General features: G+C 43.6%; 1 protein-coding gene across 2 annotated transcripts; it reads left to right on the top strand.

Annotated features, from left to right (window-relative positions):
* The first annotated feature begins 441 nt into the window (after positions 1–441).
* TSKU (tsukushi, small leucine rich proteoglycan) lies at positions 442–27,258 on the top strand. Of its 2 annotated transcripts, none has more exons than XM_012545322.3 (2): positions 442–870; positions 25,280–27,258. In XM_012545322.3, exon 2 carries the CDS (start codon positions 25,288–25,290, stop codon positions 26,347–26,349), a length of 1,062 nt encoding a protein of 353 aa, XP_012400776.1. In that variant the 5' UTR covers positions 442–870; positions 25,280–25,287; the 3' UTR covers positions 26,350–27,258. The 2 variants fall into 2 exon arrangements, with proteins under 2 accessions (XP_012400776.1, XP_031817208.1); XM_031961348.1 differs by lacking the exon at positions 442–870 and adding an exon at positions 23,318–24,690.

The raw sequence follows: 27,258 nt of genomic DNA, 5'->3' as shown, positions 1-27,258 counted from the left end.
TCTAAGGTGGTCTCCTACTCTCACAGTCAGGCCGTCGGTGTTCGGTTTTGTATCGATACTCTCACGTTCCTTCTGGGGGTTTTAAGAGGTCGGTGGCTCCTTCGGGAGCACACAAAATTTTTTTAAGTTTAGACATCTTAAACATTGTTTTTCTAACTCCAAAAATTGTATTTCAGCTCTGGAAGGACGTGTAGTATGGGGACTGAGGGTGGAGATCTGAAATAAGTGAGATGAAACTGGAGCCCACCCAACACACACACACACACACACAAGCAAATCGCCTCCAACCGCCAGATGTTCCCAAAGCTCGTATCCATCTGTTGAGATTTCCCCACTGGCCCAAGATGGGGCGGAGGGGAGGGGAAAAGGGAGACGGGGTGCAGAGGGCGGGACGGCAAAGGAGAGCTTGGATAAAAGGGAGGAGATAGATGGTTTTAGGACCAAACGGGCCGGACTGGAGGGGAGAAGGAGCTGAGCACTTTTGAGACGCTCCCTAGGGTGGAGAAGCCGGGCTGCGGGGCGGAAAGAGGCGGGACCGGGGCGGGCCTGGAGGGGAGGAGGAGCCAGCCCGGGCTCGGGCCCTTTCGCGACGCTCCCTGGAGCTCCTGGGCAGCTGTTCCGCGGTGCCTGCGGGAAGGAGGGAGGTGGCAGCAGCGGCGGCTGCCGGAGGAGAAGGAGGAGGAGGAGGAGGAGGAGGAGGAGGACACAGGCACGCACGGAGGAGATGGGAGCCGGGCGCTCGGACTAGGCGGCGGCCGCGGGATGAGCGGGGACAGGCTGGAGAAGGGGCCGGCGGCCCAGGCGAAGGACTGAGCAGCGCGGGGAGGGCAGGCGCCGCTGCAGCCGGCAGACCGACGGGAGCGCTGGAAGGTGTGTGTGCGGCGGGGCCGGGGCAACAGCAGAAGGACGAGGGGGATCTTGCAGTCCTTCTCCCGGTGCATCCGATTGGCATTGGTGGGGCAGCTGCTGCCTGCTGGGCGTGCAGGCGCCCGGCACAGATGCCCTCCTCCCTCCTTCCCTTTCTCTTTCCTTCCTTCCCTCCCTCCCTCCCTTTCGGGGGCCCCAGCTCCCTGCCTTTCCCTCCTCGCCCTCCCCCCAGGAGCCCGCCCGCGGCCGGCTCTCCCCCCGGCTCATTCAAAGCTCCGGGCTTCTGCTCAGGCTCCTTTGCCTGCAAAGCGCTCTCCCCTCTGCAGCCCGGGCCAGAAGGCTGGAGACCGGGACTGCACTCCTGCCCCCTCTCCTCTAGCAGCCTACTCGCGGCAGCGGGGATGGTCATCCTTGCACTGCCCGCGGGCACGGCTGCCGGCCAGAAAGCGCTCAATTGCACCCCCCTTCTAGAAATGGGTGCGACTAGTATCCCTATATTTTACAGAAAGGGAAACTGAGACTGAGAGCAGGCAAGTGGTTTACCCGCGAATCCCCGGGGATAATCAGTGGCGGACCAAGCTGGGTCAAGATGATTTGGTCTGCCTACGTTCTCTGTCCAGATCCAGGCTCTCTCCACCTCACCACGCGGCCTCCAGAACTTTTCTCCAACTTCGAACCCACCCCTTCCCCAATTCCAGCCCCCGAGCCAGCTAGGTTCAAGGCTGGGTGTGATCTTACCCGGGAGTCTTGGGGTAGTGCGAGAGGTCTCTCTGGGCCAGTCCCCACTCCCCCCCAGGCGAGTGGCTACACCTTTGGCTGGGGGGTCGGGGGGTACCGGGAGTGGCCTTTTGGCTTCTAGTTCGGATTTAGCCCGGAAAGCGGGGGGAGATGGTGTGGGAGGGGTGGGGGGTATGAGAGGAGGAGAAATGTGGATTCCGAGGCTCACATAGGCTATGGAAGACAAAGGCCAGTGAGGGGTTGGTTTGAAAAGAGGTGGTCTCGGCTTCATCCTACTGCTGCTTGCTGCCGGAAGAGGGAAAGGGGAGTGTGTATGTGTCTATCTGTCTGTCTGCCTGTCTCACTATAGGTAGAAAGGTCTCGGGATTTGGAAGCAGAGGGCCTGGGTTAGCCATCTCTGCTGTCTTACTAACTAGTTGAGTGACCATAGGCAAGTCATTTATTCCTTTCGGGGGCCTTGGGCGCCTCCTTTATTAAAGGGGAAATGAGGGGTTATGGATAGATTTCTAGTTTCTCAGGTTCGTCGCTACTTTAAATCCTACGACTATGTCTACTTGCTTGTATGTATGGGGGGGGGGTAAATTTTCGCCCTTCCCACTAGCCCTCTTTTCCCAGGGGTGTAGCGAGGGATCCCTTTCCCACTCCCCATTCAGAAGTTGAAATCCCTAGAACGAAAGTCTATACCCTTTGGAAGGGAGGGAGGAGAATCAATTCACAACTATTCAGGGAGGAGAAACGAAGTCTCCTGTGAAACTCAGGGGAGCTCATGAGAGAAGGGGTCCTTAATTTACTTGAGTTGAGATCTGAGGGGCAGAAAAGTCTCCCCCAAAACAGGAGACCAGAGCCTTCTGCCAGGTCACTCACATCCGGGCTAGCTCGTCTCCTCTCTGAATGTCTTTGCACTTTGGGGGAGGTCAAGGGGGGGCAGGATGACTGAGGGACCGACCGCCTTGCCACGGCTGCAAGTCCAGCAGCCCCAGCGGCTAGGAAGACTCTGGTCCCCGCCCCAACAACCCCACACTTTGGAGTTGGCTCCGCCTCCCCCTATTTGGTCGGCCCTCCCTCCCTCTCTCTCCCAGTCTGGAGAAATGGGCTATCGGCTATGAGGGTCTTCCATATCACCACCCCCAACCATCTCATCGAGCTGGAAAGGATCCTTTTCCAAACTGGGGGAAGAAGGGGACGTGGCCGAGGGAAGATGAGATGAGGGGACTCTCCTCTGCGAATGATTCAGAAGTTTCTCTCTCCTCCATTCTGTCTGGATCAGCCCAGACATGCCAGCCAGAGGAAAGACTAAAACCTTAAGAAAGGGGGAAGTAGGGGGTGGGGAGTGACTGGATCTGGGTTGTTTCATGGTCAGAGCTGGGAACCAGCCCTGCACGCAGATAAGTGGGGACAGAGTGGGCACTTTCCCAGCCAGGAATTAGGATGGAAGAATAATGTCTGTCCCCAACTCTGCAAACCCCTCTGACCCAAACTTTGCTGGAGCCAAAGGATCCCCACCCCATTTCTGAATTCCTAATGCTCAGGATTTATTGTATTTCTTCCTCCCTAGCTTCTCTCTGTTCCCTTCCCTGCCCTCCCACTCCAGCTCAATAGTGATGTGATCCAGAAATTCCTAAATCCCCATTCCCAATTTGAAGAGGAGGAGGGAGGTGGAGAGCCTGAATCTGGAGATTCCTTAAGATATCAGTGGGAACAGACTAGAACAATGAATGGTGGAGCCTAGAAGGGACCTAAGTGGGAGAATGAAGGAATACTAGCTCTGAGGGCGGAAGTTCAAACCCTATTTCTGCCACTTTCTAAACTGAGAAACTTTGAACAAGGTTCCTCTCTCTCAGCCTGTTTCTTCATCTGTAAAATGAGTTTAGCTCTTCCATAATATGAACTTAGAACACAGAAGACAGAAGGTCCAATCTGGACTTTAAGAACAGGGGATTTTAATCTGGTCCAGAGAGTCCATAAATTTCAGAACTCTGAATTTGGATGGAAAAGAAAAGGACATTGTTATTTTCATTAATCTCTAATTTAGCATATCCTTCAATTATGCATTAAAAAAAAAGATTCTGAGGAAAGGTCTATAGGCGTCACCAGACTTCTAGAGGGATTCATGACCCCCAAAAGCCTAAAACCCCCTGATTTAGAAACTGTTAATTCTACCCCAGAGTCCCTCCCATTTTACAAAGAAGGAAACTGAGGCCCATAAATAGAAAACGCAGAGAGGTTATTAGACTGGGAATCAGGACACTTGGTATGCCATTTTGACTCATTGTGACCTTGAACAAATTGGTTTCCCCTTCTGCTCTTCAGCTGCCTTGATCCTGAAATAGAAATAGCAATACCTAGTTGCCCAATTCTCCAAGACCCATTGTAAGAATCAAGGTATCCTTACTGGATAGAAAAGTGCTATATAACTACAGAACGCTATACAAAGGTGAACTATTATTATTGATTCTGACATTAACTTGTATGTTGCTGTTGTTCACTCATCTGTGATCTCATTTGGGGTTTTCTTGGCAAAGATACTAGAATGGTCTGCCATTTCTTTCTCCAGCTCCTTTCCCCAATGAAGGAACTGAGATAACAGGGTTGGTGATTTGCTCAGGCTTTACAACTAGGAAGTATCTAAGGCAGGATTGGAACTCAGGTTTTCCTGATTCCAGATCTGGTGTTCTATCCACTGTGTTATCTAGCTATTATAAGTTGTATAATCTTAGGAAAATCAGTTTCCTTTACTGGGCCTCAGTTTTTCTATATATACTGTGAAGGAAGTAGACAATGTTGATATCTGAGATTCTGTTCCTAGGTAGAGCTGTCTGGCTATTGGCAGGGTAATACAAGAGTCCTGCTTTTTCCCCCTCTGGTATTCAAAAACACAAAAGAAAGCAATCTTTTCCATTCCCTAACTCTCAGAGCATTTAGTCTACAAAATCATAATATTTTAATGCTTGGATGTGTCTGTGATCTCAGTGAGATGGGCGTACTCTCCACCAGTGTAGATTACAGCTCATTGATGTAAAACCTCACATTTGTAGAGTATTATAGAACAGCTGGCATTTATAAAGTGCCCAAAGATTAATAGAATACTAGACTTGGAATCGAGAGAAGTTGAACTGAGTCCTCATCTATGACATCAGCCATGTGACCCTGAATAAATTATGTCACCTTAGTTCCTCTTCTATAAAATAGGGATTATAATACAGTCTCTTTATCTCACAGGGTTTTTGTGAAGCTAAAATGAGATGATGTATATAAAATGCTTTGTCAATTCAATACTTGAAATAAAGTATTATTGTTCCTATTTTCTAGATGTAGAAACACAGGTTTGTAGACATGGAAGTGCCTTAGCTGTGGTCACTAGTCTTACAGCCAGGCCAGAGTTCTTTGCCCCACAATGCCTCTCTTATGATCTTTGCTGTATCCCCCAATGTAGTAATTCAATCTGGCAAACATTAATTAAGCTCTTATTGTGTGCATGGGACTGTGCTAGGTAGCACAGGAAAGACTGAGTTTAGAAAAACATATTTCCTATCCTCATGGAGATTACAAGATAAGACACAGACAAAAATAGCATATAAGATAAGAGCATCAGATAGGAGCAAACTGTTCTGCAAATCCCAGGGGCAAGGATATTACCAGCCAGGGGATGAAGGAGACCTTCCTAGAAGAGGTGGAAATTGAAGTGGACTTGAAAGGATAGTTAGAACAGATCAAGGAGGAAACGGTTTGTGGGCTCATATTCTATGCTAAATTGTTCTATGAAGGGCACGGAGTTCAAGTCCCAATTTCATTTCTTTGACTTCCCCAATTCCAAGCATATCCTTGCCCAGAGTAAGTGCTCAGAGCAAGGGTCCTCAAACTTTTTAAATAGGGGACCAGTTCACCGTCCCTCAGACTGCTGGAGGGCCGGACTATAGTAAAAACAAAAACTTGTTTTGTGGGCCTTTAAATAAAGAAACTTCATAGCCCTGGGTGAGGGGGATAAACGTCCTCAGCTGCCGCATCTGGCCCGCGGGCTGTAGTTTGAGGACCCCTGGCTTAGAGCATCCTTTTCTGAACTTGAACAAGAAATTCTCCAGAAATGGACAATTGGCTTAGAGAGGAAGCACCTGATCTTTACCCAATCTGATGGAATTCGATTAGGAAGTGGTAGATAGTGCTGATGGGAATGAGTCCCAAGTGTGATCTGATGGGAGGAAGAGTCTCAGTAGGATAAGTGTGGAATTTATCTTTTTGTTGTATGTAGTTTTGTTTTTTTTTTTAAGGAAAAGTCAAGTCATCTTTGCTAAGAATTTGGGAAAAAAATGCTGATCTTTGTTGAGGGAAATGAGGAAGAAAAATGTGGCATAATGGTAAAAGTCTTTATGAGTCAAAAGATCAGAATTCAATTCTGCTAGCAAGTTACTATTTAAGTGATCTTGAGACAGTCATTTTAACCTGTCTCTCAGAGAAGGAGGTGGACAGATCAAAGGTGTCAACCCAGAGCCTATTCCAACTCTATATCTACATTTATCATTTTAAGATTCTTTTGACCAGAATCCTCCAACCCACTATTTGAGGCCTCAGATGGGCTAAAGTTGGCCTTATTTACAGCCTAATGAATTGGATCAAGAGCCTACTTCTTTTCTGGTTAAAGAACACAGAATCCTTTAGAGCTGGGAGGGACATTAGAACATGCAATAATAATACATCAAAACTAGAAAAGACATTACACTACAGAATATCTAGAAGAGAGAGCATCAGTTTACTTGTCTGAAAAATGGGAATTTCCTCACGGGGTACTATGAGAAAAGCAGCTTGTAAACTATGTATAATTTCATGAGCAAGTTGGACGTTTATCTCTAACAGCCTCTGTTTCCCCATCCATCCTTAATAGCAAGGGTAATTATGTCTTCCTTGCCCATTTTCTTGAGCTTGATTGTGAGATAGCTAAGGGAAATATGAACTATATCTGTGATTTCTTTAGGATAGGGAAGTTCTGAGTGAGAAAACCTCCTCAACCAATGTAGATCAGCATCTTCTCTGCAAGTTATAGTATTGAGAGTATTAGGAGAGATTAAGATTGATCCAGCTGTAAAGAAAGGAATGACTTTCACAGGCATCTCCATGAGGCTGGGGACCAGAGTTGATTGGAACGAATCTTTAGAATGTAGGGAGTTATTTCTTCCAAGTTTTTGGCTCTTCCCACAGTTGTTAGCTTCCAAATCTTACCAAGCAGGGTTGGAGGGAGGGGGAAGGAAGAGGGACAGATGCAGAATCAGGGATTCCATTGGCGTCAGAGTTCACAGAATCATGAGCTCCATCACCCAGCCTGTGAATACCCTAACCCTCCCTCCTTCTACTCTTGGAAACGTCCTGTGAGAATCATCAGGCTGAGCAAGGAGGGGCAGGGAGTTCCTTCTGGCTTTCTTTCAGACCCTGAAAATCATCAAGCTGACCAAATCATTCTCCCACCAGAGGATTTCTTATTGGAGAGTTGGACTTTTTGGTAACTCCCTGGGTGGGAGAGAAGGCAGCAAGGAGGAGGAATATGGGCCTGTTGGAGTCAGGTTCCCCAAAGAGGAGAACAAATTATAATAGTAATGTAGCTCATATAACTCTACTGCTTGATGGTAACAGCTTACTTCACAACTATTATTATTTCATTTAACCCCAACTATCATCTTTTGAGATAGACTAGGATAGTGTTGTCCTTCCCATTTCGCAGAGGAGGAACTGAGTTCTAGAGCCCAGCTTCTTAAACTATGGTTCAAGACATATTAGGGTCTTATAACTGAATATGGGAGTGAAATTATGACTTATCAGTAAATGTTTGATTTTTATACATATCTTATAAACCTGTACATTCAAGGTCACATAAATTTCTTGGGTAAAAAGGGGATGCAAGTGGGAAAAGTTTAAGAATCCCTGTTCTAAAGGGTTGAAGTGATTGACCCAAAATCATATATAATAACAGAACCAAGACCAGAGTCATGTTTTCTCTAAAATCTTGTTCTCAAACTTGGAAGGGTCCAGGGTCATCTGGTCTGAACCGTACCTGAAGCTCAGACACCCTATATAAATACTAGTGCCAGGGAAAGAGTGTTGGATCCAAAGGACCTGGGTTCAAATGTTAACTCAACCATTTGCCATCTGTGTGATACTGGTTACCTCATTTGATTTTTCTGGACCTTTCTACTTCCATGTCTGTTCAGTGGGAAGGTTTGTACTAGATAGCTTCTGGAAACCCTTAGAGATCTAAATCTCTGATACTCTTCTTCCCCGAGACAGCCCTTTATGCACTCAAAGGCCTCCCTGGGTCACCTCTTCTCTGTATCAAATTGAGTTCCATCAACCAATCCTCATAGGGAATAGTTTTGAAATGTTTAAACCCATTCATCCCAAATGTTCCAGTAAATATTTGGAGAAAGTCACATTAGTTTTGAAAACATTCTCCATGAAATTGGACTAATGGTCACTATGTTGTCCATATTCTACAAAATAGGATGGGAGCCTTGCTCCTAGACCTGTGCTACACACTGGCCCTGTCTAGAAGCTAGAACACCAGGCTTCAAGTTCTGATTCTAACTTTACTTAGATACATGATCTAGGCCAAGCCTAAATCTATTAGCCCCAGCATATTCATCTGTAAGATAGGTCCATTTTCCTTCTTTCTTTGTTTGTTTCCCTCTCTCTGTCTCTGTTTCTTCTCTCTCTCTCTCTCTCTCTCTCTCTCTCTCTCTCTCTCTCTCTCTCTCTGTCTCTCTGTCTCTCTGTCTCTCTCTCTCGTAATTTTTCCAAAGGTCATAGGCTCAAAGGATCATTGATTCAGCCTTGAAAGGGACCTCTGGATCATCTGTGGATTACTAGGTGGTATAATGAATAGAATGCTGGACTAAGAAGACCCACATTTGAATTTTGCATCAAACACTTGTTAACTGTGTGATCCTAAGTTTTGAACTTCAGTTTCCTCACCTACAAAATGAAGCTAAAAATACCTTATAGGGTTGTTGTGAGGATCAAATGAGAACACACATAAAGCACTTCACAAGCCTTAAAGTGCTGTATAAATGCTAGTTACTTGAATTATTCTCTAGGTCTACCTCCCATTTTTTATAGCACTTTCATGTTACAGGCCAGAACTCTGAACTTGAAACAAAGGATTCTTACAAGGTACTAAGTCAGTGGAATTGATAGAGACAATAGTTATGTAATTTAGCATGATTCAGTATGATTGATTTAATCCTACAAAGAGATGTTATGGGCCAGAATTTGAAACAAAGTACTAAGTGGAATTGAGGAGACAGTGGTTAAATGTAGTTTAGCATTGATTTAATCCTACAACAAATAATGGTTTCCTAGTGACATGATTAGTATATACTCAGTGTGGAGCATATAAGCTAGAAATTCTCAGGGCCAAAAAAGGCAGGCACACTAGAAGCTCTCAGAGGTTGAGACAGATTCATTCCATCGTCCACCTTTGTGGTAGCTGGAGGCTGAAGCACAAACCTTTGTAGATTCAGAGAGATTCAGAGGGCAGAGAAGGAGGCAGGAGATCAAGACCATGGAATCAAGGAGAGAGGAAGGCCTCCAGAAAACTAGCCAAGCCCCAAATGAAGGAGATAGGATTTTGAAAGAGATAATAAAGGATTTGGACTTTAACTCCTGGCTGTACTCTTGTGATTACTGAACTGAAACGAAGGCTACCTCCAGAGATCCCAAGAAAACCTCGACAGAGAACATTACATTTTAGAGTCAATTACCCTTTCAAGTTTACAAATTACTTTCCCTTGAACAATCCTGTGAAGTAGGAAGTATAAGCAAAGCAAGCAAGGCATAATGGGTGAAGCAAGAACTTGGAATCAAAAAGGACTAGATTTATCTCTCACTTCAGTCTCTTAGATTGCCCTGGGTAAACTGGGTCTGGTTCCTAATCTGAAAAGTGGGTTTAATAATACCACCTACCACCTCATTTTGTGGTGACAATGAAATGCAATAGTGGATATAAAGCAATTTATTGGCTGTTCAAGTGCTGCAGGTCCCTATTAACTCAGTTCACCTGCCTTTCTCTAGTTTCTACAGCTGTTAGTAGAGGGGATAAATGTATTAGGAAGGTAATTTCAACCATAGTAATTGCCTCTGGTGAATGCTTTTCTCCCTTACCCATGTTGCTGGGTAGGTAAGCAACTTGTGCATTTGATACTGAGCACAGCCCTACCTGGGCATTGTGGAATAGTATACCCCAGGGTAATCCAGACCCTAACTTGAAGGAGTTCCTGAATAATTGGGAGGACAAGACTAATGCGTGAAAAGCTAACTAACAACAGATGTGGTATGTGATAAGATCCTCAAGAGTAGCAAAAGCGAAGGAAGAAAGGAAGGAAACAAGGAAGGGAGGAAGGGAGGGAGGGAAAGGAAAGGAGGAAGGAAGCGAAGGAGAGAAACAAGGAAGGAAGAAAAGGAGAGCGGAAAGGAGAAAGGAAGTGAGGAAGAAAAGAAGGAAGAGAAGGAGAAAGGAAGAAAAGAAGGGAGGGAGAAACAGGGAAGGAGGGAGGGAGGAAGAAAAGAAGAAAGGGAGAGGGAAGGAGAGAAGACAGAAAAAGGAAGAAGAGACAGAAGAAAAAAATTAAGAGGTAGGAAGGAAGTAAGGAAAGAAAAGGAAGAAAAGAAGATGAGAGAAAGGAAGGAAAGAGAAATTAAGGAAGAATGAGAAGATGGAAAAAGTAAAGAGAGAAGGGAGAAAAAGGAAAGGAAGGTGTGAAAGAGAAGGAAGGAAGGAAAAGGGAGGGAAGGAGTAGAGGGAACAAGAAAGGAGAAAATAGAAAAAAGAGCAAGGAAGGGGGAAGAGAGAGAAAGGAAGGAAAGGGGGAGGTGAGAGAAAAGGAGAAGCACAGAGAGAATAAGAACATGAGAATAATAATTTATTAAGCACTTACTACATTTTGCCAATTACTGAGGATACACATAGAAGCAGAATGTGTGATGGGGAGTCTGGTGAAGAGAAGGCCAAGGAAGTGAGGTTCTTGATGACTAGGTGAAAGTTGGCCAGTCAGATCCCAAGTTGGTTCCCTGGATGGGATACAAGTTTTTCAGGGGAAAAGAGGAGATGATAAACTGAGTGGAGAAGGTATGTCCAAAGATGGCTGAGGGATGAATGGAAGAAGCCATTTGGGACCCCAGATTTGGGACTAGTGCTAGAGCCAATGTTTGTTCTGCACTTTATGATCAGCATGAACTTGGGCAAGTCATAATTTCTATGAGCCTTGGTTTCCCCATTATGTAACATGAGAGGATCAGATGACACAATCTGAGTAAGGTGAGGAGAACAGCTAAAGTGCCACTGGAATAAATAGCCCAGGAAAAGGTGATGAAGGTCTGTCTTCAGAGAAGCTTCCTTTGCATATAGCTGTATAGATAGGTACATATGTGTCTTCTCTCACTACATTGTAAGCTTCTTAAAAGAGCAGAGATTGCTTAGTATTTTTCTTTGTATTCCCAGCATTTAGCACTGTCAGTCCCTAACATATAGTAGATATTCCACAGATATTGGTTGATTGATTTGAATTTAATTATAGAGTTTAGAAAAGACTGCAGCTAAGTGTAGTCCCTCCCTGAAGCTAGAATCTTCTCTCCAACGTCCCCAAAAAGTGACCATTCAGTCCCTGCTTTGGGAAGTCTCTGCTTTGCTTCATTGATGGGAAACTCACTAACTCTCAAGGTTACCCAACCCACTGGGAAGCTTTTCCTTACACTAAGTAGAAATCTATATCCCTTTGCTCCTGGTTTTACTGGAAATCACACAAAACAAGACTGCCTCCTCTTCTCATTGACAATCCTTCAGATATTTGAAGATAATGATCAGATCTCTTCCCACTCCTCTACTCTTGCCTAAGGCCTCTCATCTCCAAACCAAACATTCCTGGCCTTTCTGTCCATAAAGCATTCCTGACTCATTTCCCCAGATTCCCTTGTCTGCCTCCCAGATTATGAATAAGGTCAGATCCAGAAGGGATTGGAGGTGTCTCCTGGCCAGATGTACATAATCTGGGATTTCAGCTGGCTCATTAGCAACAGTAACAATAATAGCCAGCATTACTGCCCCACCTGATCTGGCTCAGGCACTGTGCTAAATGATATATAAATATTATCTCATTTGAGTCTTACAACAAGCCTGCAAGGTAAACAGTATTGTTATCTTCATTTTACAGAGGTAAAGTGACTAAGCTAGTTTGCCAGCTAGTATCTGAGGGTGGATTTGAACTCAGGTCTTCCTTTTTCTAAGCTCAGAGAATTACCCACCTATCTGAATCACCCAGTGAATTGTCCAGCTATCAACTAGCTGACTCCATTAAAAGAGACAGCCTCCCATTCAATACTCTCTTTACCTTTCTTGCCAGACTAATCATCTCTTGCTTCCCCTGCAAGGTTCATAGTAGGAATCTAGACAGAACCTGAGTGCCAATTCCACATTTCTCAATATCCAGATGGAATGCCCTAGAGGGAAGGCTTTAATTACCAAACATTGAGTAAGTGTTTACTATTGATGGAAACTCGGACTTTGGCAATTTCAGTGATTATCATCTTGAAAGGGACCTGAGAACATAGAAGGTTACATCTCAAGAGGTAGAATGTAGAATCTCAGAACCAGGGGACATCTTTGGACCATCACAGACTATAGTAAAATTCTTCTACTTCTCAGAAGAGAATCAGGCTCAATACATGTCCTGGGGTAAATTGGGGAGGCACACCATCCTAGAATGCTACCTATGATCAAATCCTAAAATCTGGGGCCTAGACAAGAGTGAATGGAAAAGTTGACATTTTTTTATAGCTCCCAGTTCTGTTACTAAGGCTTATTTTATATTAATTTGGGGATAGGGTAAAAAAGCAGGGCTTGTGATTAAGAGGTGATTCCAAGCAGCAATTCTGTAGAAGTGAGATGGAAGGGAAACATCATGACCATGCAGTTGGAAGAGAAAGGGAGTTCCACACTCATTGCCTCTGAATTTCCTTCCAATCTTGACATACTATGATTCTAATCCCTCCATGGCTCCTCTAGCCCACAATTTCCTTTTTTATGAAGTTCTAACCTTTACTAGTCACATCACACACCTGGCACCTAACAAAATATGTGTTATCCTTTGAAATGGATTAAACTTATTGAAGAAAGGAACCCGTGAATGCTGTACTCTGCTTCTGGAAAATTCCAGGAGCTGTTAGAGCCTTTGTGGTTTAAGAAAAAGATCTGATTTCCATGGCTTGCCCTGATACATACTCTTATTCCTGCCAGGTGTGCCCCTTGGCAAGAACAGAAACCACTCAGAACTTCAGTTTCCTAATCAGTCCAAGACTTGGAAACGATCTCTTATTCATAATTAAAAATTCAACTCAACATTACATAAGACTCCTCCCTACAAGTATGTGGTCTTCCAGCCTTTCCTTAACAATCTCCAGCAAGGAGGAATCCATCCCCTCCTGAGGCAATTTGAAGACAGTTTTTCTATTGAGACTGTCTGCCTCCATACCTTCAAATTTTTGTCCCTAGTTTTTCCCTCTGAGGATAACCAGAATAAAGTTACATCCTCTTCTGAGAGACAGACCTACAGATACCAGAAGACAGTTATCAGGCTGTCTTTGTGAGTTCAAAGTTGGCCATAATCACTTACTAAGGATGTGACTGTAGGCACATTACATCAGTTTCCTCATCTGGAAAATATACCAGAGAAGGAAATGGCAAAACACTCTTGTGTCTTTGCCAAACAAACCCCAACATAAAGAGTTGGCCTTGACTGAAATGAATGAACGACGATATGATATAAAGGATCTTCCCCATTCTAGATATCTCCTGAACTTTCTCCATTCTATTACTGTGTCATCTAATCTGGCACTTTATCAGTATACCATTTATGAATCTTTTAAAATTATCTTAGATCATCGTATTGCTGAGAAGAACTAAGTTTATCATACACTTTTGCTGTTATTGTGTACAATGTCCCAGTTCTGTTCACTTCACTCAGCATCAGTTCATGTAAGTTTTTCCAGGTTTTTCTCAAATCTTGATTTGAACACTACTATTACATTCATATACCATAATTTGTTCAGCCATTCCCCAGTTGATGGGCATCCCCTTGATTTCTAATTCTTTGCCATCACAAAGAGAGCAGCTATAAACATTTTAGTGCATGTGAGTCCTTTTCCATGTTAAATGTATCTTTGTATACAGCCTTAGTGGCGATATTTCTAAATCATAAGGTATGTACAGTTTTGTATCCTTTTGAGCCAAGCTCCAAATCTCTCTCCAGAATGGTTGGATCAGTTCACAATTCCACCAACTATGATGCCTTTATGTTTCCATCAGTTATTTCTGATGGAAAAAACAATTTTTAACACTTTCCTCCTCCTCATGAAGCTTACCTGGTAAGCACACTTCCTCTTAATGAATACAATGAATACAATAGCTATATTGACTTCTGAGGCATCATGGCCTCGGGGATAGTTTGTTGCCGCTAGAACTGGGAAACTTTGGTTCAAATTCTGCCACTGTGTGGAAGAGATAGACCTACAGATACAGTGTATACTGTGTACAGATACTGTCACTATGTCCAGAAGCAAATTACTTCAGCTCTCTAGACCTTGATGTCTCTATATGTAAAATGGGAGCAATACTACAGGTATTTGGTATTTGTCAGGAAACATTTCTTTTGTTCATCTTCTCTCCCCTATCCTTTTTATTCACTTGAGTCAGGACCAACTCTTTATGACCCTATTTGGAATTTTCTTGGCAAAGATACTGAAGTTGTTTTGCCATTTCCTTCTCTAGTACATTTTCCAAATGAGGAAACTGAGGCAAGCAGAGTGATATGACTTGCTCAGCATCACATAGTAAATGATGATGGCCAGATTTGAACTCATAAAATGAGTTTCCCTGATTTCAGGCCCAGAACTCTATCCACTGCATCACTTAGATGTCCCTTCTCCGCTTTGCTCAGAACAAATAAGGAAGACCTCTTACATAGCTAGAAGTGACTTTTCCATAGTGTCACACCTGGTGAGAAACCAAGACTTTTGCAAGAAAAGCTTTATACTGAACCTCAGTAGAAGTAGAAGGGAAGAGGGAGACAAGAATTAACCCGATTCCTTCTGGTGCCAGCTATAATTTATAGCTAAATTATAACTTAAAAAGTCTAAATGGAGGCAGACCATCTAATCTAACAGGGGACCTGAGATTGGAGCCCTTCCACAATATTGTCACTGAGGGTCATCAACCCTTTTCTTAAATATGGTCAGTGCCTGGGAGCTTCTTCCTTCCCATTCCATTGTTGGGCAGTCTGACTGTGAGATATCCCTGAAGAATCCTAGGATTCAGAACTGGAAAGAACTTTAGAAATCTACTCTAAACCCACATTTTACAGACTGGCCCCTCCAAGGCCCAGAGAGAATTGGCTTCTCCGTGGTCACACAACCTCCTGTATATTGAGCTGAAATTTGCCCCTCTTTGATTTTTCCACAATCAGTCCTAGCGCTGCCTTCTGGTCACAGCTCTTTGGATATTTATGATAGCTCTTTGGGTATTTGCAGTCAGAAAACATGTCTTCCCTCCCCATTCCCAAATTCTCTTTCTCATGGTCATTCATTAAGCCAATCCTGGGCAAAACTGGGATTCACCCAGGGCCCTGATTCCAAAGCCAGTGTTGTTTCCTTTGTCCCTTCATTATCCTGGTCACCTTCCTCTGGATTCTCTATAGCATTTCCTGGATTAGACTAGGCATAAACCTTAAATCACAGGAGCACTGATTTAGAGATGGACAGATTCTTTGAGGTCATGTTACACATGGGGAAACTGAGATTCAGTGTCCTGCTCAGGGAGCCTGAAATGAGCCCCAGAACCAAGCTCCACCCTCCAGATGGGACCAGAGCAGAGGACAGTGATGGCCATTGCTTCCCTCCCTCTAGGCTCTGCCTCCAGGAAGGCAGCCTAAGATGGAGACTTGGCTCTTCTACTTCAAGGTCAACTTAGAAAATGAGGCACCCATTTGTACGTTTTCCTTGGTAGAAGCCCAAGGAATGAGTAACAGACACACACCAAGCGGCTTCCAAGAGGAGTCTGGGGCCAGATCCCTGTGGTCTGCTCTTAATGACTGCCACCTGGCCTCTGCTGCAAACTCTTCCAACCTCTCCCCTCACTGAAATTTTCCCCATCCTTGTTCTTCAAAAGAGCCCAAAAAGCCATGCTTGGAGCTAGAATTCCAACCTCTCACCATGAAACCAAGTGAAGTCCTGAGAAAAAAATGTTCTCACTTCTCCCCAGAGGTCCTAAAGCAAAAGCTGCTTGACTGACTGACTGACTGTTGGCTATCTTGAAGGGGGGGGATTCTCTATCAGGTAGATGTGGGGGGAGCATCAGCAACCTGCACCACCAAAGCGGATCATAAGATAATAACTTTAGGATTGTAAGAGACCTCAGAGATCATCTAGTCCAACCCCCCTCATTCCTTAGATCTGAGGCAGAAAGATTACACAATTATTAGAATTCAATCAAAACAAGAGTGTCAATCTTTGAAAGGAACTCCCACTGTAAAATCATAGGGCCATAAGTTTAGAACTAGACAAGTTCCTAGAGATTTTTTCTAAGTGGGGAAACTGAGGTTTAGGGCAATTTATGACTCAAAGTTACCTAGAAAGTTAAGTATCAGAAAGGAAGTTTGAATCCAAGTTTTTCCTCTTATATCTAACTTTCTATCTGATACCATGCTAATATTACATCATGGGATCCAGATGGGACCTTATAGAAAGTCAGAAATGAAAGGGAATTTAGCAAATAGCTTTTCAGAGATAGGAGTCATAGAACATTGAATGCCGGAATCTTTTGGTCTAAGAACCACTTTATATCCTTAAAAATTAAGGTCTCCCTCAAAGAGTTTTGATATTCTTATTTGTTATTATTATAATCTATATTTAATATCCATATTAAGCTCTATATCACATCCACATTTATTGTTGTTATTATAATCTATATTATAGATCCATATTTATTATCATCTATATTAAATATCTACATTTACTATTATCATAAACTATATTCAATATCTATATTTACTATTATAATCTATATTAGAAATTCATATTAGAGATCCATATTTATTAGTATAATTCACATTAGATATACACATTTACTATTATAATCTATATTAAATATCCATATATACTATTAGTATAATCTGTATTACAGATTCATATTACTATAATCTGTGTTAGATATACATATTTACTATTATAATCTACATTAGAGATCTGTATTATTATAATATATATTAGATGTACACATTTACTTTGATCATAATCTGTATTAGAGATCCACATTATTTATTATTACTATAATCAGTTTGATATCTACATTTACTATTATTATAAACCATATTAGATATCTATATTCACTATTACTATAATCTATGTTACAGATCCATATTTATTATTATTGTCTATATTAGGTATCCATATTTCCTATTGTAATCTGTTAAAGATCTATATTTACTATTATTATAATGTATATTAGAGATTTATATTTGAGATCTATATTTATTATCATTATAATCTCGATTAGATGTCCATATTTACTGTTATTATAATGGATATTCAATTTCCATAATTACTGTTATTATAATCTAAATTCTATATGTATATTTGCTGTTATCATAATCTATAATATACCTGTATTTACTATTTCTATAATCTATAGTACAGATTTATATTTATTATTATAATCTCTATTAGATATCCATATTTACTATTTATATTAGAGATCCATTTTTATTATTATAACATATTAGATATCTACATTTACTATTATAATCTATGTTAGAGATTCACATTTATTATTACTGTTATCTACATTAGAAATCCATATTCACTCTTTATTATAATATATATTAAGTAGCCAGCCATATTAGGATCCATATAAGATGTCCATATTTATTATTATTGTACTCCATATTAGAATCTATATTATATATCCATTTTTACTATTATTTGAAATTAAAACATTTTGGTGTTATTAGGAAAACAGTTTTACTTTAGGAACCTCCTGATTCTCGGACCAAACTTTGATAACCATTGCCTTAGAGAATTTATCTTAGCACACATTCCTTTCTTTCAACATACTCAGTTTGACCAGCAAGTCTAAGCACTTACTTCCTATCCACTAGATCCTGTGCTGACAACACTTCAGTGGCTGGAGATTTTAGCTCCAGTGGTTCAGCTGACAATCCATCCACACCTTCTCCTGCTGTGTGATTCTTTTTCATGATTATGTCTTCTTCTAAATCCTCCAGAAGCAGTCTACCAAACACACTGGAGATCTTTCTCTAGGCCTTTCCACATTCTTGGAACAATTAATATGGTGTTTGGGTTTGGGATGCAAACATGAAAAAGGACCCTGCACTTAAAGAATCTTAGAATGTAGTGACAAAAACTCACTTTTCTACCCTTCTAGGATAGGTGGTATGAATATCATTTGAAAGAGAGAGGGGGGGAGGGAGAGGTAAGAGGGAGGGAGAGAGGGAGAAGAGAAGAGAAGAGAAGAGAAGAGAAGAGAAGAGAAGAGAGAGAGAGAGAGAGAGAGAGAAAGTCTAAATTCAAAGAAGGGGAACTAATTTAATTTGCTTACAGTAATTTAGTGTTGATCAGTCATTTTTCAGTCTTGTCCAACTCTTCATGATCCCATTTGGAGTTTTCTTGGTAGAGATATTGGAATGATTTGTTATTTCCTTCTCCAGCCCATTTTACAGATGAGGTCACTGAGGCAAATGGGATTAAGTGACTTGCCCAGGGTCTCATAGCTAGTAAATGTCTGAGACCAGATTTGAACTTATGAAGATGAGACCTAGCTACAGATCTTTGTTCTATCTGTTGTACCCCCTAGTACTCCAGCTCAAAGTAATAGGACTAGTTGATGGCAAAAACAGAATTGGAACCCAGCTCATAGGCCCCTTCCATGCAGCATTCACTGGATTCCACTGCCATTAAAATATCTCAGTTTAGTTCTTGGTTAGGGAGAAGAATAGGGCTCCTTACAGCCAGTTAAAGATGGGCCATAATGACCATGGGATCAGTGAAAAAATATTAATTTGGCAAACATTTATTGGTCAGGGCTCTAGGTGGCTGTATGCCAGGGAATAAAGAAGAAAGAGAAAATAAATTCCTTTCCTTCAGAAAACTTCTGGACTGGTAAAGTAGATATGGCCCCTATATATCCATAATTCTTGAATAGTGAGATGACGTAGTGGATAGACTGCCAGGCCTGAAGACAGGAAAACCTGAATTCAAATCCAGCCTCAGACCTTCACTAGCTGTGTGATTCTGAGCAAGTCACTTAACCCTGCTTGCCTCAGTTTCCTCCTCAGTCAAATGAGCTGGAGAAGAAAATGGCCAACCACTCTAGTGCCTTTGCCAAGAAAACTCCAAATGGAGTCACACATGACTGAAAAACAACATATTTATACCCACAACTCCAGTACAAGGTATCACAGTGGCTCGTATTTCCAGAGCATCTTTTCTTGCTGCACCTATATGAGATAGATGCTGTTTTACAAAGAAGGGAAATGAGGGGTCACTTTTGGCAAGAACTGAGCCTCATTGGATCCTATATGTCACAAGTCACAAGTATTTGCTCCCTCAAGCCTCCTCTGGTTTGTGCCCTTTGGGGTCAGCCATCAGAGCTCTTAGAGTGGGGAAAGGGTAGTGGAGGTGGGAGTGGGTGCAAGATGGAGACATTTTACTGAAGGCCTTTCATTTTTTCAGGAAAACAGCAAATTTTCAGGAAATGCTTTCTCTTCCCAGAATTTCCCCATTCTTCTCCTCCTTACAATTTCATCACCTTCTCTTTCCGAGCCAATTTGGAAATTCTCCTTGCTGCGCTGGGGCCAAGAGCTTCTCTTTCTCTTTCGATTCCCTCCTGAAGGCAGGGGGCTAGCCCGGTCAGTTTTCTTTAAGTTTCTTTCCCTGGCCAGCTTTCCTGAGTATGTCTCATCCCAGTTGGTTCCCCCTGAGCCATCTGTCTGCCTTTTTTCGAAACCAGCAATAGATTCGCTCTATTAGGCAACCAACCCTCAGCCTTACTTCATGCACAGCTCTCTGATGGAGGACTGAATGCTGAGCAGAAGCAGAGAAAGGAAAGGGGCAGGGAATATCAGAACGGGAGAAACCCAGAATATTAGGGCATAAGCTTGCAATGCCAGCTGGAAAGGGCTGGGAGTCTAAAATATCTGAGGATAGTGACTGATTAACGTGCATTTATTATTGAGTGTTACCTGGGCCAGGCACTGTGGCAAGTTCTGGGAATACAAAGAATAAAGAGAAATAGTCCCTGCCTTCAAGAAGCTTACATTCTAATGAAGAAGCCGACACATACACAGATAAGTATACATAAGATTCATGGAGTATACAAGGGAACTTTCTAGGAGACAATACTAACCGGTTCGGGGTTAAATGATGCAATAAGTCTGGAGTTAGGAAATTCTGAATTCAAATCCGCTCTCAGATAATTACTGGCTGTGAGGCCCTGGACAGCAACTTCACTTATTTGTCTCCATTTTCTCAGTTGTAAAATGGGGATAATAACAGTACTTACCTCCCAAGGTTGTTGGAGGGATCAATAGTATTGTTGTTGTTTAAGTCATTTCAGTCATGTTTGATGCCTCATGACTCCATTTGGGGTTCTCTAGACAATGATACTGGAGTGTTTTGCCATTTCCTTTTTCAGCTCATTTTACAGATAAGGAAACTGAGGCAAACAAGGTAAAGTGATATGCCCAAGGTCAGCCAGCTGCCACGTGTCTGAGGCCAGGTTTGAACTCATGAAGACGAGTATTCCTGATTCCAAGCTCAGTATTTTCTCCCCTGCATCAATTAACTATCCCTGAGATAATATTAGTAAACTGTTTAAGACAGTGCCTGGCATATGGTAAGCACTATATAAATGCTATTTTTTATTACTGTTTTTAGCTGGGAAAAGGCCTCCTGAAGAAGGTAGCACTTAAGTTCTCTAGGACAGGTTTTCTGATCTTTTATCCATTCAACCCCTCTTTTGGCCTGAAAAATTTTTACATGATCTCAGATAAATAGACTTATAAAATAGATATATAAATCAAACATTTACTGATAATAAATCATAACTTTGTAACCCCCATATTTAGTTATGAGACGCCACATGGGTTGCAACCCATTGTTTAAGAAACTGAGCATAGAGGGGCAGCTAGATGGTACAGTGAATGGAGCAGCAGCCCTGAAGTCAGGAGGACCTGAGTTCAAATCTGGCCTCAGACACTTAACACTTCCTAACTGTGTGACCCTGATCAAGACACTTAGCTCCAGTTGCCTCAGCAAAAAAAAGAAAAAGAAACTGAGCATAGAATGTGAAGAGTGGGAAAGGACCCATGAGATTATCTAGTTAAAGCACCCTTCCATTTTACAGGAAAAGAAACTGAGGCACAGAAATGAGAACTGTCTAGAAAAAGCTAGAAGCCCACTTCAGTAAATATCTGAGACACTTTAAGGTCAGAGAGTTTTTTAAACAGACCAAGATTAGGTGAAAGATAGACTAGCCAATGAAAACAGAGGTAGAGTGCTTGATTTTGAGTAGTAGCTTGGTACCCAAGACTAAGACCTTCTTGTTCTTGTCTTTGTGTATGTCACGTTTTGTGTCATTTTTTAAAAATCCTGGAAGGCTGACAGATTTTCTTTCCTGCCCTCTGTCAGGACTTAATGATAATTAATAGTCCAACTCCTTGTTTCAAAAGATTTAATGCATTGTTTATTTACTCAGTATCTATTGTTACTGCCCCAAACCTCTGTCCCAGGCAAGGTCATTTCCCAATCCTTGAAAATGTTTCCTTCTCAGTCTTACCCAGATTTATACTGGCTTAGTGGTAGGGCTCAGCCTAGAGTCCATTCCTTCTCACTGTCAATCTAAAGAGCTTTTTTTTTAATTTAAAAAAAGTTTCATTTTTTTATTTAATGGGCATCTATTTTCTCTCCTTCTGATCCCTTATCCCATTAAAAAGAAAAGAAAAACTCATTTTTTATAAAAAAAAAAAAAAGACATAGTCAAGCAAAATGAATTTCCCCATTAGCTGCATTCAAAAAAATTCAAATCTCCTGCACCTGAATCTTGCACCTGATGCAGCTAGCATCAGTCTTCTGGAATCATGCATCACATTGATCAGAGCTCTTCCAGCTTTCAAATTTATTCGTCCTTAAATCTGGGTTGTTAACATCTAAAAAATGTTCTCCTGGTTTTGCTCCTTTCTCCTGCACCACGCTGATTCCCCAGCCTAGCCATCCTTATTACTCAAAATGTTATTGTTTTCATGCAAGTCACGCAAGAAGGGTCCAAAATTAATTAACTGTTCCTTTTAGCTCCCCAAAGCTTCTACTCAGTCCTTGTCATTCATTTTTTTTAGTACGTAGAAACATGTCATGTTCTTGGAACATAAAATGTCAGAACATCACTCTTCTACATCCTAAAGATCAGGTATCCTGAAATGCTTTCTAGTTCAACTTAATTTACAGATTAGGAAGCTGAGATCTGGAGAGGAAAAAATCAGAGAGCAAGTCAGTGGTCAACCTAGGTTTCTTAAGGTCTTTGGATTTGGACTAGAAAAGATCTTGGAAATTATTTCATCCAATTTTATATATAAGGAAATTGAGGTTTAAGTATTGGGAAGTGAATTAATTGCCTGAGACCCCAGTCAGGGGTAGAGTCAGGACTAGGACTCAGGGCTCTTAACCAGGTCTGGGTTCTTCATTCCACTGCATGCTCACCCTTCCAATTTGAACTAGAGGTTTCTAATTCCATAGAGTGGACTTTGCATACTGAAAAGGTATAAGATTTAGGAAAGAAACAAAAACACTGTCCTTTCCCATGAGGAATTAGTAAGGAGCTTAGAATCTCAAAGAGAAGTAATTTTCCCTTACTGGACCTCTGTAACGAAAGAATTGGTTGCATTGGACCTTCTCTAGGGTCCCTCCAAGATTCCATTCTCACTGGGTTCATTATTTTTAAGTCATTTCTTCTCTGGGTCTCAAATTTTCTCCCAGAGGCCAGAATGAAGACCAGTGAGTGAAAACTGTAAGAAATCAGATTGAGTCTAAAACAGTGTGCTCTCAGAGCTGTTTCAAAGCAGAACGGACTGCTATGGGAGGCTGTAGTTTCCTTCTCATAAAGCCGGCTGACTTCTCTCACATGTCACAGAGGGGATTTTATTTTAGCCTGAGTCTCCCTATCGCACCCAGGCAGGAAGTGCAGTGGTCTCTCGTGGGCCTGATCCTGCTATTGATACGTGTGGGAACTATGGCCTGCTCTATTTGCAACCTGGACCAGTTTACCCTTCCTTACGAAATGGGTGCCAGGACGCTAATACCCAAACAAATTTGCCTTCTGAAGCTCTGCTGAGTGCCAGCCCCCAGCCTTAGCCTCATTAGTAACAGGGATTATAGGTGTGTGCTTTCACTCCTGGTTCTCAGAAAAGATTCTGCTTCAAAGATAGGTTCTCCTAACCTTCAGATTCCTCAAAGTGTATCCAAAGAATTGTTGGGGTCTCTGAAACCCTTTCAGAGGGTCTACCAATTCAAAATTATTTTTTATTTCTAATATAGTAAATAGCTATAAATATAACCCATGTGAACAAAAACTTTTTGAACAGATCCTCGATAGTTTTTTAACAACATGAAGATACTGAGAACAAAAGTTTGAGAACCACTGCAAGTTCAGAACATGTGATTTTTCTGTAAAGTAAGAAAATGGGACAGAGTCACCGAATTTCGAGGTAGAAATGACCCCACAAACCATCTTCTCCAATCCCCTCCTTTTACACGTGAGAAAAAGATCCTAAACTAAAATAGCATCCCCAAGATTCCACAGGTAGTGAAGAGATGGAATTTCCACTCAGGACTTCGGGACGGCTGTCCCATCTTGCATTCCTCTTTAATATTTCTTCCTTTTCTTTCCAGTAGTCTCCAAGGGGCTGTTCCAACTCCGTCCCCTGCCTTGCCCTAGCGGTGGCTGAGTCAGGCTAGAGTTGGACCTGGTTGAGTAACCCAAAATCTGACAAAAGTGGCTGTTTCATATTTAATGTCCACAGAGTTGTATAATCACCTTGGGTAACTGAAGAATAATCTCTGGGACTGTCTTTCTCTTCTTTCTTTCTTAAACCTTTGGAACAGGTCTGTGTAAGAAGAGCTGAGCCTGGTAGAGGAGCTCAGCGCATTTGGATGTAATTAATAGTAGGGCAGTAAACAAGCTGGGACATAATGGAGGGCTTAGGGTAACTTCCCCGCCTCTTTTTTTTCCTGAAATTTTGAACACCCCAGCCCTCCTAATTAGGGTTAGGCATGAAAGGCACCTGAACAGGCTTTAATCTGAAAATTAGTCCATCTGAAAGGAACAGGAGGCCGGTAGGGGGAAGGGGCGGAGCCTCGGGTGCATTTGGGTGACTGGGTACAAGCCAGCTATGTGTCCTCACCCTGCCTCAGAGCCTCAGGCAGAGAGTGTTGCTGGCCCTGGTCCTGGGAGCCAGGCCAGGGAGAGGGAGGTGGGTTTGAGAGGGGACGGCCGTCTGCTGCTGGGATAGCACGGGGTCTTCTCCCAGTCCTCAGGGCCCCAGGGCAGGGGTGACAGAGGCCCCAGGTTCCTACCTGGTGGGAAGTGACTTCCTTTCTTGGGTAAGTTGACATTGGTTAGACTTCCTTGCATAAGGGTGTCTAGTTCTGTGCATGATGGGTTAGGCTAGACATTGATACAGTGGCGTCACAGATAGGCGTGGGATTTGGAGACGAGGGGACGCAGAGTTGTGTCTGTTACTTTCTGTCTATGGGGCTCAGTTTCCTTTTCTGTAAAATAAGACTAGATGGTACCTAAGCGTTTGTTTTTTCCTTAGCTCTACAGCCTACAAATGAGTACAGAGAAAGATAATCTACTAGGATCAGGAGGAGGAAATGAGGATGTTTAGCCTAGGGAAGAAAAGACCTGGAGGAAGGGGAATCTTCATGTGCCTGAAGGAAAGAGGAAATTGACTTCTTCTGCTTGATCCCAGAGGAGGGACCCAGATTGGGGTAATGCATAGGAATGAATTCCTGTCTAGACATTTTCAATCAAAGACTGGATGACCATTTCTTAGATATGCTATAGATTTTTAAATAGGGGCTGGACTACCTGCCTTTGAAGCCCTGGCTGACACTTAAATGTTATGATTCTATGACTGGGCAAATTTCACTCTATAAAAGGATGGGAATCCTAACCACCAGAGCTGGCGTATAATGAGACGGGCTGCCTTGGTAAGGAAGGAGTTCCCCATCACTGGAGGGATCCAGGCAGAGCCTGAATGACTATTTGTTGGGGACATTGTAGAAGGAATGACTTCAGGGATTGGAGATTAGATTGGAAGGATGTAAGATTTCTGAGAGGGCTGAAATTCTTGGCATGGGCCTGGGAGTCAGAAGACTTCAGTTCGAGTCTCACCTGTCCTGTTGTCACCTTGGACAGATCAGTTTCCTGTAAAAGGTGGGTTTAGGCGCTCACTGAGGCCCCTTCCCACTCTGACTTTCTGTGTCCTGGGTCCTGTGGTTTTGTGAAATTGCCCCTCCCGGTGGGTGCTGACATCGCTCCGCCCCTCATCATGACCTTGCTCTTTTTGTCTCCTAGGCTGCACGATGCTGTGGTCCCTCTGGTTCCCACTCCTATTCCTGGCCCCCGGCGCCAGGGCCATTCGCCCGTGTTTCCCAGGCTGCCATTGCGAAGTGGAAACCTTCGGCCTGTTCGACAGCTTCAGCCTGACCCGGGTGGACTGCAGCGGCCTGGGCTCCCACATTGTGCCGGTCCCCATCCCCTTGGACACAACCTACCTGGACCTGTCCTCTAACCAGCTGGAGACGGTCAACGAGTCCATGCTCACGGGACCGGGCTACACCACCCTGGTGGGCCTCGACCTGAGCTACAACCGTATTGCCAAGCTTTCCTCCGCCACCTTCTCCCGGCTGCGGTACCTCGAGTCCCTGGACCTGAGCCACAATGCCCTGGCGGCCCTGCCTGAGGAGAGCTTTGCCAGCTCTCCTCTGAGTGAGGTGGATCTGAGCAGCAACAAACTCCGAGAGGTCTCCATGGAGAGCTTTACCTCTCGTGGGCAGGGGAAGCCCCTCAATGTGGACCTCTCCCATAACCTACTTACTCGGGTGATTCGGCCATCCCTGGATCGGGCCACCCCCAATATCCAGAGCCTGAATCTCTCCTGGAACCAGCTGCAGGAGGTGCCTGACCTCCAGGGCCTCCCTCTGCGCTACCTCAACCTGGACGGCAACCTCCTGAGCAGGGTCCGGGCAGGGGCCTTCGCCGGGCTGAAGGACCTCATTCACCTGTCCCTCAGCAGCCTGCGCTGCTCTACAGAGCTCGCCCCATTTGCCTTCCGTGACTTGCCAAGCCTCCAGGTTCTGGACTTGTCGGGCAACCCCAGTCTCCAGTCGGCCAGGGCCGAGGTCTTCTCCAGCTTGAACTCCCTGCAGGAGCTGAACCTGTCAGGCACGGGGCTGGCAGTCCTGCCCGACAGGCTTCTGAAATACCTCCCATCCGTCAAAAGCATCACCCTGGGGAAGGACCTCTGGTGCGTCAAGGTGGTCAAAGAGGGCCAGTACCGACGAGAGATGAGCCGGACCAGAAAGGAGGTCCTGTACTGCCACGACGGCCACGGCGCCATGGCCAAAGCCCCCTACGTCTTGTGACGGACCTCGGCTATCACCAGGAGAGCTGGAAATAGATAGGGCCCCTGGAGGGTCTGGGGAAGGGGAGGGACTCCCAGGGAGGTGGAAGAAAAGCTAGACCTCCATTACAAGCCGGTACTGAGGCCTACCCTCATGCCATTTTTTGGTAAGCCTGTCAATTTAATTTATATTTATATGTGCCAATACCAGGTCCAACTCCTGAGTGTGCGAGTGTGAGTGAGTGTGTGTGTGTGTGTGTGTGTGTGTGTGTGTGTGTGTGGTGCCTTTCCACTTGTTCTGCTCCTAAACAGAAATTCCTAGCAGGGGACTTCTCTCCCAGCCTCCTGGGTAGCACTTGGGATCAGTTAGAGAATATGGGGAACCAGCCATAAGAGCTGAGGTGTGATGGGAAACACTGCTAACGCAACTTGGACATCCCCCTTCTGGACTCCAAGGGAGGACACGGAGGTCTTTGGGAATACCCTTCCCCGCCCATGGGTCTGGGGAGACATCAGAGCCTAGGAGGAAGTTCAGGACACAGAGAAGGAATTCTTCAAGGCAAACCTGGGGGCTTGTCCGCTCCATCTCAGAAAGCCCCTGCCCCTACTCCAGCATTTCCCAGCACACATCTCCAACGTGCTCCTTATTCTTGACTTAGATCTCCCCTGACTCGGACATCAGCCCTTCCCCACCATGCCACCCACAGCCATGTAATGTAGCCCGTGGCTCATCTGGTGCCAAAGTGGGCCCCGAGCCCATCTCTGCCTATATACCCTTGGTGTTTTTCCCAAAGTGCCTTCCCCCAATGCCTTGATTCACACTGTGCTCAGGCATCTTTCTCTTAGGGGGTTTGTTTTGTTTCTTTCTTTTTTTTTTTAAATAATGGACAAGCTGAACGAGTAAATCAATAAAGAAGGTAGTTATACCGAA

Source organism: Sarcophilus harrisii, chromosome 3, assembly GCF_902635505.1.
Source record: "Sarcophilus harrisii chromosome 3, mSarHar1.11, whole genome shotgun sequence".
In the NCBI taxonomy this organism is placed as follows: Eukaryota; Metazoa; Chordata; class Mammalia; order Dasyuromorphia; family Dasyuridae; genus Sarcophilus; species Sarcophilus harrisii.
This window is presented reverse-complemented; position numbering and strand designations above follow the sequence as displayed.